This window comes from Callorhinus ursinus, unplaced genomic scaffold, assembly GCF_003265705.2.
Source record: "Callorhinus ursinus isolate GAN/ISIS: 27379988/994484 unplaced genomic scaffold, GSC_fseal_2.0 scaffold10, whole genome shotgun sequence".
NCBI classification, from domain to species: Eukaryota; Metazoa; Chordata; class Mammalia; order Carnivora; family Otariidae; genus Callorhinus; species Callorhinus ursinus.
Genome location: NW_027397072.1, coordinates 2500119 through 2515878, shown reverse-complemented (window position 1 = coordinate 2515878; position 15760 = coordinate 2500119). Strand labels below are relative to the sequence as shown.

The 15760-nt window shown below is 48.9% G+C and overlaps 1 protein-coding gene and 1 long non-coding RNA gene across 3 annotated transcripts; both read right to left on the bottom strand.

Moving 5' to 3' along the window:
* Positions 1-2431: 2431 nt before the first annotated feature.
* On the bottom strand, positions 2432-8945 carry RPS7 (ribosomal protein S7). Of its 2 annotated transcripts, none has more exons than XM_073896946.1 (7): positions 8810-8945; positions 8151-8234; positions 7832-7903; positions 6913-7056; positions 6198-6262; positions 3138-3288; positions 2432-2548 (listed from the first exon to the last, which is right to left on the bottom strand). In XM_073896946.1, exons 2-7 carry the CDS (start codon positions 8223-8225, stop codon positions 2471-2473), a joined length of 585 nt encoding a protein of 194 aa, XP_073753047.1. In that variant the 5' UTR covers positions 8226-8234; positions 8810-8945; the 3' UTR covers positions 2432-2470. The 2 variants fall into 2 exon arrangements, with proteins under 2 accessions (XP_073753047.1, XP_025723483.1); XM_025867698.2 differs by lacking the exon at positions 8810-8945 and adding an exon at positions 8465-8606.
* A 3012-nt stretch (positions 8946-11957) lies between these two features.
* LOC141373543 (uncharacterized) lies at positions 11958-15590 on the bottom strand. Its single transcript, XR_012379614.1, has 3 exons — positions 15365-15590; positions 14888-15169; positions 11958-14570 (listed from the first exon to the last, which is right to left on the bottom strand). It is a non-coding gene; the product is annotated as an uncharacterized lncRNA (long non-coding RNA).
* Between the last annotated feature and the right edge of the window lie 170 nt (positions 15591-15760).

Below are 15760 nucleotides of genomic sequence, written 5' to 3'. Positions count from 1 at the left end.
AGAATATTCTAAACGGCCCTCGAACAGCGTGTTTGAGCTGGATCTACTTATACATGGATTTTCTTTTTAATGAATACAGTGTGACACTGCAAATTTGCTAATTTTTTGAGATTTTATTATTTTTAAATAGTCTCTGCATTCAACCCCGAGATCAAGAGTCACATGCTTCACTGACTGAGCCAGCCAAAATGTGCTGTTTTAGAGGCCTCCGGCCAACAGTAAGCGGAATAGTTGTTGAGTTCCAGAGGAAGTGGATTTTCCACGACACGGGTCAGTGCCCCTGGTCCCTATGCTGTTCAACGGTGTAACAGCAAGTTTACTAAGTTTACTCAGGAAAATTGTGGTGACATTTAGCACACCAGTCCGTGAGCTATTTCGTTGTGCAGCCCACCAAGTAGAAATTCTGAGCAGGTTATCTCCAGTACATGTGCGGTCATTAACATATTCTAGAATGCACAACAGAAGAGCATGCATATGGTTATAAAAATAGGACGTTTTAAATGGACACGAATAAATACTAATTTTAGTGAAAGCCATGTGATTAATTTTTTAAAACTTGGTTTAATGTCTTGTGATTTAGCAACTTAAAAAACTGGTTCAATGGGCAGATGACATGAACAGACACTTCTCCAAAAGACATACAAATGGCTAATAGATGAAAAAAATGTTCAACATCACTAGCCACCAGGGAAATACAAAACCACAATGAGACACCTCACACCAGTCAGAATGGCAGAAATTAACAAGACAGGAAACAGATGTGGGCGAGGTTGTGGAGAAAGGGGAACCCTCCTATACTGTTGGTGGGAATTCAAGCTGGAGCAGCCACTCTGGAACAATATGGAGGTTCCTCAAAATGTTAAGAGCTATGCTATGACCCAGCAATTGCACTACTGGGTATTTACCCAAGATACAGATGTAGTGAAAAGGACCCCTGCACCCCATTGTTCATAGCAGCAAGGTCCACAACAGCCAAACTGTGAAAGAAGCCGAGATGCCCTTCATCAGATGAATGGATAAAGATGTCGTCCATATATACAATGGGATATTACTCAGCCATCAGAAAGGATGAATACCCAACTTTTACATCAACATGGATGGGACTGGAGATTATGCTCAGTGAAATAAGCCAAGCAGAGAAAGTCAATTAGCATACAGTTTCACTTATTTGTGGAACGTAAGGAATAGTGTGGAGGACCACAGGGGCAGGGAGGGAAAACTGGATGGGAAGAAATCAGAGGGAGACAAACCCTGACTCTGGACTCTGGGAACTGAAACTGAGGGTCACAGAAGGGGGGGGGGATGGGGTAACCAGGTGATGGGGATTAAGGAGGGCACATGATGTGACGAGCACTGGGTAATACGCAATTAATGAATCGTTGAACCCTACATTCAAAATCAATGACGTATGCTAATTGAACATAAAAAAATAAAAATTAAAAACTGGTTCATTTGATACTGGATTTTAATAATTATCACTGCTAAAAAAAAAAAAAATTCCTAAAATTAACACATCTAGAACTTGCTTCAAAAACCTCCAGCAAAGAAAGGGGGCGGGAGCAGATTCAACAGGGTCGGGAAGACAGAACCGGCTCGAGCCGGGTGACGAGAACACAGCTCACCAAGCGTCCGTCAGACTCGCCGTGTGGATGAACGGCTTCTCCGAAGGCCCTTTAGGGAAGACGCAAATGCAAGCCCATCATTGGCTGTGCTTCCGCTCCGTAGTCCTGCGGCTACACAGACTAAAATGTCTCATCTCCTCACACCTGACTGGTCCCATCTACCTAGAACCGATGGTGATGTGCACTTAGGGAATCTGAAGGACGAGGGGCTGCCGCACCGGCAGTTTCCGACACGATCAGGCGCTCCGCAGGTCTGTTTCACAGCAGCGACAAGGACACTTACCTCCACTGAACTTAGAGGATAAAATGGTAAATTCCGTATGTGTGTCTTTCGCAATAAAAAAGTTCAGTGAGAACACTACTTTATCAGATTTTGCTCCTGGAGAACTTTCTATCACACAGTTTCCAAGGAACCATTGCTGGCCTGATTTCAGGTGCTTCTGAAACCTGTCTCCTTTCTCAGGCTGGACTTTCAGGCAGGCTTCCCAGGAGACCCAGCAGTCGGGTAGAGCCCTGCACTGGGACCAGGATGTAGGCTAAGTTACCCTGTCAATCCGAGGCTCCGGTACCTGTGTGGTCTTTAGGCTGAACTTGTCCCAGTGCCAATACTCAACCACTTGAGACAATTTCATAGGATTATACCTATCACAACATCCCTGGATACAAATATATGCCCCCCATGCAACTAACTGCCTGGTATAACCCACAGGCACCCTCTCTCTGTTCAAATCTTCCAGCCTACGCAGAGAGCTACTGGTAATGTAGACAGTTATACAGTGTCATCTCTGAAATTTTGAAAAAGACACCTAAAACAGAATACTGTGAAAGTTTTATTTAATCATTTTTGTTTACAACTGAAACTCTGGGAACTCAAAGTTAACATCCTTGCCTGTAAGCTTCTTATAGACACCAGAAAAAGTTTCAACCTACAAGGAAAGAAAGAATTCATCACAAAACTTTTAAACACACACTTTCATCTTAAAGCCTAACGGTTTTGTGAGACTGTCCTGCATGGTTTTCCCCTCAGCAACCAGGTACTGAGTAGATGAGGAATGTACAAGCCTGGGGACAAACTCACCCACAATGCTGCGGGACAGGGCTCTATCTACATCGTGGTGCCAGAGCCTGCTGCTCCTCTGGGTCAGACAGATAAGAGTCCATGAGGGAGCCCAGGAGTTGTCCACATCAGCTACGCTTCACCAGGAATGAAGCGAAGGGACAGTCCTCCCGCATTCTAACACTACCATCCAACCCCCAAAGGATATACCATCTTACTAAAAGGAATTATTTTACTTCTAATTTTCCTAATAATTTAAAGGGCAGAAAATCCTGATTTTCAAAACATCCCCGACTATAAAATCTGACATATAATCCGAAGGGAAGTGGGCTGAGGTCCAGGTGGAAAAAAAGCTCGCTGAGTTTATTACCACTGGTTCTGACGGTACATGGAGATGGATTATGCTGTCTCTCCCCCTCATCTGTGTCTGAAGCTTCCGGCAATGAGCCACCCCTTACCTTGTGTTCCACATTGTTCTGCTGTGCTTTATCCAAATGAACCTTGATCAGCCGGCTGCCATCCAGTTTCACACGGATTCTCTTGCCCACAATTTCACTTGGGAAAACCAAGTCCTCCAGGATCGCGTCATGTACGGCTGTCAAAGTGCGGCTGAAAGAATACAGTGACAAAAGTAAGACATCAAGGAAGGCCTGCCCTCCTCTCAAAAGTCAAAAACGTCAACAGCAAACCCCAGGTTTCTGAAACCAAGTTAACACCAGTTTTCAAATAGGCTACTCTGGATCATACCAGAATCACTGCCAAACCAGACAGGGTAACAAGCATCCTGTTTATTTCAAAAGCTTAGGGTGTATTAAATGTGAAACCTTACAAACCACACACACACCAAGCCATTCCAGGTGATCATCTCCAGGAAAGGGGAGATTAATGAGGTCTTTCACTTTCACGCACCTCTTCAGGTTTATCTTCACTCACGATTTCTCCACTAACTCGCTGCAGGAGCCCCTTTACTACTCGCTCATCTCCAAAACCATCCCTCTCTCCAGTACTGTCAAATTAATCTAAAACTTACGTGATCACACAACCTATTAGGAAAAGATCCTTCAAGAGCTCTCCATGGCCTCCAAGACACCTCCAAGATTCCTTCTCATTCTCTAGGAGGACGGAGGCACTGCTCTATCACCAGCTCTGCAATGCAGCCCTGCCTGGGCCCCCATTTTCACCCCATCACACAAACTGTTGCTGTGACCTCACCCCTCTCCTGGTGACACTTCAAGTTCACACCCTCTATCTGGCTGCCTGACAACAGCAAAATTCGACAAATTCCAAACTATGGGCGTATCTGCCGTGTACCCCAAGATGCCAAGAATGAGAAAGTGAAAAGGTGGTTATTTCCAGTGTTTACAGAGTGACCTTATAGTAGGGAACTCACCCAGGTCGTTTGACCCTCAGCAGATGGGATACTACACTCCACTCGTTTGCATTTTAGACCCAGCAGTTCCTACACGCACCACACGCTTTCTAGGGGCTCTCGAACACCTGCAAAGGTCTTACTGTTCCACAGCCACAGAGAACAAGCTCAAGGGAAATCCACTTCCTAAAGCCTCCATCATCTTCCAGAAAGCAAATGACACAGATGGCCTGACTGATCACTGCTACCATTAAATTACTAGGAAGGCACACAAATATGGAATCTGTCGCCTCCTTTAAAACAAATCCGAATGGCATCAAAGCTAGCCTTAGCATCTTCTCTAAGATTCCAACATCGTCTTTTACAAGGAGGAGCCACGGCAATGCAACTCTAATAATCACCAGCCAGAAAACTGAATGCCTCAAAGGAAAATTAACAGAAACCCTGCTACAGACTAGAAACCAAAACCAGTAAACCTCAGGATCTAACCTGTGTAGGAGAAAGCAAAGTACTGACGAAGGAAAAGAGGTCTGCAGGTAGTGGGAAGTGGCAGAACTGCTATGCCTGCCGCCCAGAGCTTGGCCTACGTTAACACAAGGCCTCCAATGTGGAGACTAGGTCACCAGGAACCCAGTGACATCATCACCTGAGAAAATGTGGAAAACACAAGTTTGGGATGAGGGGTTGTGGATGGGCGAGTCCACTGGATGCAAAGCCAGGGTTTGTTTTCATACTCAAAGTACAAACTCGGGCTCTAACAGACTAGATGCCCTTGTTATCTCCTATTATTTGGTGTCTCACAAACTACCCAAAATACCAAAAAATCCCTAAATTCTTATGTTACTCCAACTGCCCATAAAACAGGTTCAAAGGAGGGGCGCCTGGGTGGCTCAGTCGTTGGGCGTCTGCCTTCAGCTCAGGTCGTGATCCCGGGGTCCTGGGATCGGGCCCCGCATTGGGCTCCCTGCTCCGCGGGAAGCCTGCTACTCCCTCTCCCACTCCCCCTGCTTGCGTTCCCTCTCTCGCTGTCAAATAAATAAATAAAAAATCTTTAAAAAAAAAAAAAAAGGTTCAAAGTACTGAACTGTATGTCTCAAGTTCCAGAAACTCTTGCACCTGTCCTTCCAGTCTCCCCCAGCACTCATCTGGCCACAGCACCAGAGTCCCATCACGAACTCCTGGCGGTTTTACAAACAAGACTGAATTTTAAAAATCCCAGCATTACCAGCACTAGCTGAAATAGCAATTCTGCAAGCCCTGGGTCACTTTTCCTTATCCTTTTAGGAAAAGTAACACAAAGTACAGACTGGATAAGCTTGTTGCCTATCTGGCACTTCGAGACACTAGAATATTTTTTCCAAGTTGGTCCCCAGGGCAGGGCCTGCAGGGATCCATTAATCCAACTCTGTGAAACCACACTTCCACAAAACACCGAAAGGCCCAGATCAAGGAGCCAACAACACTCAATATCTGAGTTATTCAGATAAACTGTAAGTCAGTCAAGCTTAAAGAACATTGTCCACTGGCATCTACAATTGCAGAACACTTTCAACCTGTAACGTCAGCAACAGGAAAATCCACCTAATTTCTTAGCCTTAATTCACAGCAAAAATGAGAAGTAAAAGACACCTCCCAGCACACCTGTACTACCTCTGGTGCGTTTAATCCCTCAGCACTACAGGAACCATCCCCTCATTGTTCCTATCCTTTGCCCAAAGAACTGGAGGAAAGAGTCTCATCTTTTGAGATACCACTGACCTATTTTTATACTAGCTATGTAAATACACGTAATTCTTACCTCCAGAATTTTAAAATTTATACGTAATTACAGAAAACACAATTTTTACTCAGTAAAAATTCCCACGTGAACAGCTTTCCTAAACTATCACTTTAATTTCAGAAGCCTACAATTTACTACAAAAAACCCATGCAAATCACGTCATTAGTAAATGGTCTACAACACAGTTTTTTTTTTTTTTTTTTTAAAAAGCAGGCTCCACACCCAGCAGGGAGCCCAAGAGCCTAAAGTGGGCCCAACACAGGGCCTGAATTCATGATCTGAGCGGAGACCCAAGAGTCAGATGCTTAACCCATTGAGCCGTCCAGATGCCCCTAGAGTACACTTTTTTGATGCTGATAAAATACTCACCTCCTGGGACGCTTTTGCTTATTTTTTGTACGGCTTTTTCGAGTTGGCTTAGGCAGAATTCTCCTCTGTAAGGTAAAAATTATCGTGGGAAAAAAGAGAAAAACCTTAAGTTGGCAGAAAGCTAAGAACCATCAAACTGCTTTAAAAGCAAAAAAAAAAAAGGCAATTAACAAAATAAATTCAAAGTGTGTGAAAGTCAACCAACCCAGAGCAAACAAGCTGAGAAATCCTATGATGTACTCCAGATTTCTCAGTAACTCCTACTGATCCCCTGAAGCCTGCACACCTACCACACCATCAGGCCCACTGCCTAGTGGAGTAGAACATGCCTACCAAGCCAGAACACTATTGAATTCCTCATCAGTCTGGCCCTTCGTTCCCATAGACCTGTTTGCACCAAGGCCAAATCTGAACTTACATTCCTTGGCCTCTGCTCACCTCCCAAAATCCACAACTGACACACTTCCACAGTGTGGATCTCAAGCAGAAAAACCTCGGCTCAGGCCAAGCACCCACCTAGTTTGATTCCTCTGTAAACGACCCACTACATTTCTGCCGCTATGATCACAGAAAGCCTTTTTACGTTAAACACCAAAACTGTACTTCATCTTTTTGATATATTGCAAGCACAAAATCAAAGTGATTTTTTTTTCCCCTCAAACACGGTGATTTTAAAAAACTCCCACAGTAAAACATTCAACAGTACGACAGATACCTGAGCGATAAAAACAACATGCTTCCCACTGAACTTTTTCTCCAATTCACGGACTAGCCGGACTTGGATTTTCTGGAAAGATTTCAGCTGAGGAACGGGAACAAAGATGATAATAGCTTTCCGACCACCGCCAACTTCAATTTCCTAAAGAAAAAAAAAAAATTATTTTCAGTTCATACCCTCCATTTTTTCCATTCAAGTACAACCCTAGTAAAAACGCGAACACTATCAGTCATATGCACTAGACACCTTTGTCCTAAGAGGTCCTTTAACCAATCGTCTTCCAGCTCTTTGTCCATGGCCCGGTACAACCCATCTTCCTCTTGCGGGGGAGATCTGACACACAGGTCTGTGAACTTGCCAGAGGATGCAAGCCTAACCTTGTACTACAGGACATAAACTTGCTTGCAACCCAAAATGAGGCTGGCTGTGCCCTGCACAAATTCTCCATCCGTGCAAATATAGGGCAGCTTCTGAACCAGACAGGAATCTGGGAAACTTAACTTCCAATCATCTATACACTAGGCCCACAAGACAACTGCTCTGGAAAGTGAAAAAGTCAACACTGCGACCAGGTTAGAAGCGAAGGTGGAGCGCTGTGCCGGGCGCAGACGCACTGCCAAGTCAAGGGAAGAGCAAGCCTCGGGGACCCCGTCTCTGCGCACGTTCTCGCTCCACTGCGGCAGAACTCGGCTTCTGAAGCCGCAGTGCGGGGGCTAGGAAACCCCGCTGACACCCCCAAGCCCACCCCCTGCGCCCGGACGCCCATCCGCAGCACAACCGTCCCGGTGGCTCCGACACGTGCTCAGGGCCAGGATGCAAGTTCCCAAAGGTGATTTGCAGACATTCCTGACAAGCAGCGTGTCCCGGGCTGCGGTGGAGGCAACAGCCAGCCCCCGAGAGACAAAGGTAACCTCACCTTGGCAGCCGTGATGTTCAGCTCCCGCAGCTGGGCTTTGAGGTCGGAGTTCATCTCCAACTCAAGGAGAGCCTAGGGGCAAACAGCGGGAGCTGACCCCCAGGGACCGGCCCGGCCGGCGGGGGGCCCACGATCCGCGCACGCGGGGGTCCGCCGGCACGTGTGCCCCCACCTCCGCCCGCAGCGACGCGCGCCGGGACTCCCGCGGGGGAGGGGGGGGACACGAGCCGGGGGGGGGGGGGCGGGGGGGAGGGGGCGGAGGACCGGAGCCGGGTCGGGGGCGGACACGCCGTCGGGGCGCCGGCCCTGCCCCCCTCACCTGGGAGATGCCGGACTCGAACTCGTCCGGCTTCTCGCCATTGGGCTTCACGATCTTCGCGCTCGAACTGAACATGGCCTTCTCCTGCAAGCACAGAGCGTCCTAGCTGAGGCGTCCGCGGCCCCGAGCTGCAGACCCCCGCCAGCCCCCAGCCCGGCCCCCGCCACCCCGCAGAAGCCATCGGGGCACACAGCCCGGGTAATCGGCCGTATCCCCGTCCGGTGAGCGGGGTCCGCCGATCTAAGGCGGACTCCGAAACGTGGTTTCCTCAGAGTCGGCAGAAAAGCCCGGCAGAGAGGAGGCCGCCAACACACCTCGGTGAGAGCGCCGGCCTAGGAAGAGGCCTCAGTCTCGCGAGAGCTCCTCAAACGCCCGACGGCCGAAGGGAAGAGGCGGGAACAGTGCGAGCAGAGAAACCGGAAGAGCCACTGAAAAGTGCTCGAAGCCTAGAGAGTCCCCGGAAGAGGCTGGAGGCGGGGGGGGGGGACAAGTCCGTGGGTAACTCTCTTCCGACCTCCGCGTTTCCGCTTTGCTGTGCTTGGCTGACGTGGTCCGGGCCCTGCAGAAGTTCCAGGCGGGAGTCGGGGCCCCGCGAAAAGGCGCCACGCCCGGAAGAGAGGACGTTTAAAAAAACACTCACTTAACCCGAAGACTCTCACCTCCGCGCTGAAGCCACGAAAGGACCAGAGATCCCGATTCCATCTGTGCCTTTTGGGAACCCAGCGGCGTAACGATTGTCAGAGCGCTTCCGCGGCGAAGTGCTTTACGACTAAACGTGCTTCTCAGGCCGTAAACGCAGCCCTCGGGGCCGAGGCCTGGGGCGGCGGGCGGTGGCGGGGCGTCCGCAAACACGGTGCGGCGGGCTGGACGCGCCGCCTGCCGGGGAGGCCCGGGGGCCGGGGGCTCGGGGGACCCCGGCGCGGGCGGGGCCGAGCGCCGGGGAGGGTGGGCCAGGGAGGGACAGCCGGTCCGCCGGGGGCCGGGGGCTCGGGGGTCCCCGGCGCGGAGAGCCTTTGCGCCGCGGGACGGAGCCTGACCAAACGCCAGCGCGCTGGGGAAAGCTTGGGGGACGGACAAAATGCCCGGCTCGGCAAACACGCATCTGCTGGGGAAGCGCCTGCCCGTGGGCCCGCGCTGTGACCTCACATTCCCGTGTAGAGACGGACTCTGCCCCGGAGGGGAGCTGAGGACACAGTTCACGAGTGATGTGTGACGGCGTAGCGGGTGCTGGCCCTGCGCCAGGTGCCCGTGGTTCAGTACAACCCGCCGGTCCTTGCCCGCGGGACGCTCACCTGTGGTAAGGAAGACCCCGCATAAATGCCGTACCTACAGAATGGTCCAGTGACCACACTGAGTAACAATGGACCAGATGTCGAGAAGAATTACAATAGATGTAGTAACGGAACTGAGAAAGATCCCTTTCAGCATGAAGGAAATGAATTAGAGAATCTACAGTTTCGTTCTGGAGGAACCAAAAGACCCTGCCTGGGTAGTTCTGGTCCAGGACAGAATACTGTCTGGGAGGGGATGAAGTTAAACAGCCAAGATCTGTTCTCCTTTAATATATAGTTAGTTCTACGTTGTGCAAAGTCCCCCATTAAAAAGGACCCTATGCTGGGAATGTAGAATGTCAGCACCTGAGGCAGAAAGCCTCGAGGTCAGACAGATGAGCGCGCCCAGACTGCAAAGTCGTTCCCTTCCACACCACTGCTCCCGGTGTTAATGATAAAGTGACGGAGAGTTACCGCAGAGTCCTTGCAAGTAAGAGGAATTTATGGAGATGTCTGGCTGATCGAGAATTAATGGGTTGAATTTAGCAAAAGGTTTTGTCTCTCCCCACCACTTACAACTGCCAGGGTTTTCATAATTATTACCCGGTGGCCAGTAGGGAGCATGGAAATGAAATGAAGGTGCAAGCCTGTGCTGAATGTGAAAATCAACTGCGTATAATGAAGCAAGGTCACTGGCTTCTGGAAAGTTTCAAAGTCACTCTTCCTATGTAACAGTATCTGATCTGTAGACATGGGTGACCTATCAGGTGGATGAATGGTAATTGTTCAACTATTAATACTTAAGGTACAGAGAAATGCACTTGATTTTTATCATAAACTGATAATTTGCTCATCTTCAATATATTTCACCAAAAGCAACACCGTTCTCATGAGCCTTCATGAAACATGTATAGGATGAAAGAAGTAATGTGACACTGGGAACATGCCTGTGTATCAGGCCGGATTAGAGGCTGCATGCTGTCTGTATTCACAGCCACCATACACGGTGTCGTCATCCCCAGTTTTCAAATGAGAGAACAGAGACTTTAGGGAACTCATCAAATGTATACAGCTAGTAAATTACAGAGCTGGAATTTGCAATCAGTGTGTGTGAGCTGCACAGGTCAGGGCTGGGGGAGAACAGGAGAGGTCTGGGGGATGTGATTCACACACTCGCTGCATTTCTACCCTCGGTCCTTCAGTATGCTTATCCCGTGCTCTCCACAGAAGTCCACAGCCTCTCAGCAGTGCTAGTACACCAGTAACCCTACCCCCATTAGCCAAGGGACTTCAGAGGTCAGAGGTCCGGGAAGTCGATTGACAAAGCCCTGCGGACCTGATGATCCTCGGGTATCACACCTTGCCTGGTATTGTTCTTGGTAACAGGTCACCTCTAGGGAAGTAACAAGTACTTGTCTCTGGAAGACTGCAGTTGAAATGCCCTTAGCTCGGTAATCGTGCTCCTGGGGCTACATGGGGGCATTTTCTGCAACTCTTCAGGCTGAGACTGGGAATATGACCCACAACTAGTAGGAACCTGGGGTGCCTGTGTCAGGGGCAAGCGGGGGCAGGGGCATCCCCCGCCTGTGTGATGCCAAGTGGCTTACTGTTAGCATCCTTCTCTAGTCAAAAGTATTTTCCGTTATCACCATGTCATAGTCACCATTATCTTCCTAATTCACTCTTCTAAAACCAATCATTAACATTTAAAAAGAATAAATTTCAATCTTAAAAACATCGTTCAAATTCAGTAAAATATTTAATGTACAAACTAAAATCTGCTCTTTATTTTTAATTTCAGTCATCTGTGTACCCAGCGTGGGGCTGGAACTCACAACCCCAAGATCAAGAGGCGCACGCTCCTCCGACAGAGCCAGCCAGGCACCTCAAAATCTGTCACCTTGGAGCTGTCACTGCCATTCACTGTCTAATTGATAACACAAGTGATCACAGGGAATGCCACTGTGAAGTAATGCAAGTTCCAGTCTGACTTCTCTGTCTTCACAGTCACCAAGCTGCCACTGTTGGCCTCAGACGTACTGTCCAAACGTGGGAGCCCAGCACCCGAGCCGCATGCAGCCGTGCCTGCCCCAAGACCAGAGCTCCTGAGCCCGCGTGCTTGTCGCTGAGTGCTTGCAGGCTGGAACCAGCTGTGTCACTGGGAGGTCCACATAAAATGTAATGCTGTTAAAGATTTATTATAGGGGCGCCTGGGTGGCGCAGTGCGTTAAGTGCCCAACTCTTGGTTTTGGCTCAGGTCCAGATCTCAGGGTCTTGAGGTCAAGCCCCGAGTCAGACTGCGCTCAGTGTGGAGTCCGCTTGAGATTCTCCTTCTCCCTCTGCCCCTCCCACTCATGCGCACTTAAAATAAATCTTTAAAAAAAAAAAGATTTATAATAAAAATGGGTAACTATACCCACCCCCCCCACACACACACACACCACACAATTAAAACTCAGTATACCACAACTGGTTGTTTAAACCTAGACCAACAAGAAAGGTTTTTTTCTGGATGGTGCATTGATCACTGAGAACATTTAGAAAGTTTTAATTTAGTTTTATTATTATTTTAAAATCCTCTACAGAAAAGGCACCCCCATATTACCTGCACCAGGGCCAAGCTCCCACCACCCAGCCATTGGTATCATGGTTGGAGGTGGGCTGTGGGATGATGGACAGAACGTGAAGTATTGAGATGAGGAACTGACTCTTGTGGCAAACCACACCTCATGCAGATTCTGGATGGATGTAACTTCTAGGGGCGACTATCTTAACCCCAGGACCTCAGGGCGTGAGCTGTAAGATCCTCAATGCAGCAGGTGATCCTTGTGCCCCATGCATGGCTTATAGGGGATGTAGTCTGGTGGGCTGCCGTCAGAGTGGCTGGGCCCATGGAGGGAACCCCTGCTCTGGGGTTCACCTCTCTTCCTTGACAAAAGGCAGCAAAATGAGCTCGCTAGCTTCTGCTCTCACCCAACTGCCCCAGATTCCTCGTTGGTGCTGATCTCCGCTTCAGATTGATAGCCAGAAGATTGGGGATCACTGTTAGCAGTTCCACAACTAACTAGGTGACTTTGGGCAAGTCATCCAAAACTCCTTGAGCCCATTTCTCTGTCAAATAAACCTAAGGTCTGCCTGTTGACCTCACAGGACTGGGGTGGGAGTGAACAGAGTCACAGAAATGAAGCAGCATGGCCAGCTACTGCGGGGAGGGGTGTCCTCAAACCCGAGTGTGCTTCAGAACCACGGGGCGGGGGGGTGCTTGCTAAAACACACACTGCTGGGCTCCCCCCTCCCTCCTCTCCTCACAGAGTTCAGATCCTGCTGATGAGGGGCAGGACCCAGAATTCCCATTCCTAACAAGCTCCCAGGTGATGGTTTTGCAGCTGGTCTGAGGGCCCCACTGTGAGAACCGTGACTTAGGTTTACAGGATGGGTGCTGGATGGGGTCGGAATCCTGGCTGCACCCTGCCTGTCTTCACGGCTACAGGCAAAGTACTTGATCACTCGAAATCCCGGCTTTGTCAACGGTAAACGAGATGACATACATGAGGATCAGATACGGCTGTGTGTGCACAGTACTTAGCACAGTGCCTGGGACATCATGCCGGCTTCCTGAACGTCCGTTCTGTGTACAGAGTGATTCTGTGGCATCTGCACACAGCAAGGTGCTAACAAATGTGCTACTTCTGAAGCAAGGGACGGCTTCAGACTGTTATCTATCCCAAATTACACATTTTGGGAACTCCTAATGTGTTTTACAGAAGCATGTTACAGACGTAGAAATTTTGACTCAAAAACTACAATTTGCAGAAAAAATGTAAATTGGAATTACAAGCACACAGTTTGAGTGTATTATTTTTCATGTGTTCCTGTGTTGATCTATAATTATCTTCTAGGTCAGAAGTTCCTAGGATTTTGGCCTCAGGACTCTTTGGACTTTTGAAAGTTATTGAAGGCCTTGAAGAATTTTTTTGTAGGTTATGACTATTGATATTTACCACATGCAACATAAAATGGAGAAAATTTTTAAATTACTCATTAAGACAATAAACCCATTTCAAGTTAATATAAGTTATCTTATTAAAAACAACTATATTCCCCGCCCCCAAAGCAAGAAGAGTAGCACTGATTTACCTGTTGCAAACGTTGGTAATGTCTGGCCTAGAGGACACGCCTGTCTTCTTTTCCTTTAGATTTACTGTTTTCTGCATGCATGTGTAACTCAAGGAATACATGTTTTCATTTTCATTGTTTTTAGATTTATAAGAAGGATGTCCTATCTCCACTCGGGGACTTGCTTTATTCACTTACTATCATATTGCTAATAATTATCCATAATTGTGTGTGTCAGTGAAACTTAGTTCACTCATTTTGAATGCCGTCGAGTCTCACTTCCTGGGTCAGTGCTCAGTACCATATTGAGAATGGGCCAGTGTTTGCCAGGATAGGTAAAGTCACATACACTTGGAGCCAGAGATTAAGAAAGAAAAGATTTTCAGATGAGTAGCTGGTTAATGAAACACCGGAAGAAACAGCTTTGGAATTACAGAAAGCCGCGTGGGCGATTTTCTCACCTTGCTCAGATAATTCTAACCTACAATTTTAGAGGGATGACAAGTGCCCTGTGATAAAAGACCACAGCCAGCCACTTTACATGGAAAAGCAAGTCCCAAGTGGGTCTGACCCCAGGATCAAGCCAGTGGGAGGGGCAGCAGCTGTGGGCCAAACTCTGACGGGGGCCAGCCTCCTTCCTCCCCAGGGGAACACTGTGCTGCAGCTGTGTCTATACCCTGTACTACTGTCAACATTTCAGAGTGGACTGACCATCCCAGCTCAGAGTTTTAGGGTGAAGACTTTTGCTTTTGGCGCACTACCCTGATCTACTTCCACTCAGCCTCCTAACCTGCAATCAGGTCTTCCGGTGCCATCTGTGTCCATAACCGAACCTATTGTCAACTGGAAGGGACGGGCTAGTGATGTCTCTGAAGAAAGCAAGTCTAGAAATAAATTGTCCAAGGTCTAGCCTGAGCTCACTGAGAGGCCCATGGCACTCCGAGGCCTTGAGTGAAGACAGAACGAACTGCAGTAGAAATAGGGGCTGTGGTCATCCCGAGAGCAGTGGCCAGGGCATCTTTGGGTTTCATAGCTACACGAGAAGAGACAGCATGATCAATCATTAATGATTTTTTAAGGGCAATTTTTAAATTATCTTTTAAGCTTATTTATTTTTTTAGTAATCTCTACACCCAACATGGGGCTCGAACTCATAACCCAGAGATCAAGAAGCCCAGGCTCTTCCAACTGAGCCAGCCAGGTGCCCCCAGGACAATTTTTTTTTAAGAAGCTGTCTTGGAGTGCAATAAAAATAGGAATGAGGAATGGACTTTAGCCAATTTAAATTTAAATGAGGAAAGTTGAAATTTTTTAAATGGATGTTCTTGGAGTTCACAGACAAGCACACACCTGACCACACCGGTCTGTCTCCCCTTTGCTGTTCCTTCTTCCTTCTCTCTGCCCAATGCACGTGAACGAACTTTCTGTCCTTCAAAACCATATCCCGGACCCCCTAGGCAGTCTCACTGTCCGCCCCGCACTTCTCAAACTGGTGGCTTTGCACTGTCGTCGCCTCGTTCCCGTGCGCATCTCGGCGGTTCCTCTCCGTGCTCAGACTGTCTTACTCAACCCTGCATACCCCGGGCTTGGGCAGCGCGCAGTAGGTGTTCGGTAGTTTGCCCAGCTGAACACCTAGACAAAATTAAAGTCGTTTAAAGTTAATTTGAAAAGCAATACTTGCCGGTGGACAGGACTTTTCAAAGAAGTTGTTGTGCGTACAGAGCAAAAAGTCAAATATCGGGCAGAATTCTAACAAATCGCCTTTACGACTAAATTTCCTCCCTGGTTCCCAGTGCATCAGGTTTTGACATCCTGCTGGTCACGCACCCACGTGGGTGGAGCGGTCCCCTTCCCTCCGGCCTCGGCTCTCTTTTTCATCGCGGAATGCCAGTCCTTCCGGCCTCTACGACAGTTAGGAGGCAAGCCACCTATTTCTTTGGTTGGACAGCCCCGACTGCACACAAAGGGCCCGGGACAGGCCCCCAAACCGCTGCGAGGCCGAGGAGGGGCGGGGGGGGGTGCCTCTGGCTGTCCCTCCTGCCCACACCGCCCAGACCCCGCCCCTCGCGCGGCTCCTCCCCCAGACCCCGCCCCCCAGGCACGGTCCCGCCCCTCATCCGGCCCCCGTCCCGCCCACATTGCCCTGGCCCCGCCCCTCTCCCGGCCCTACCCGGACCGCACCGCCCAGATCCCTCCCTTCTCGAGGCACCTCCCCTCCTATAC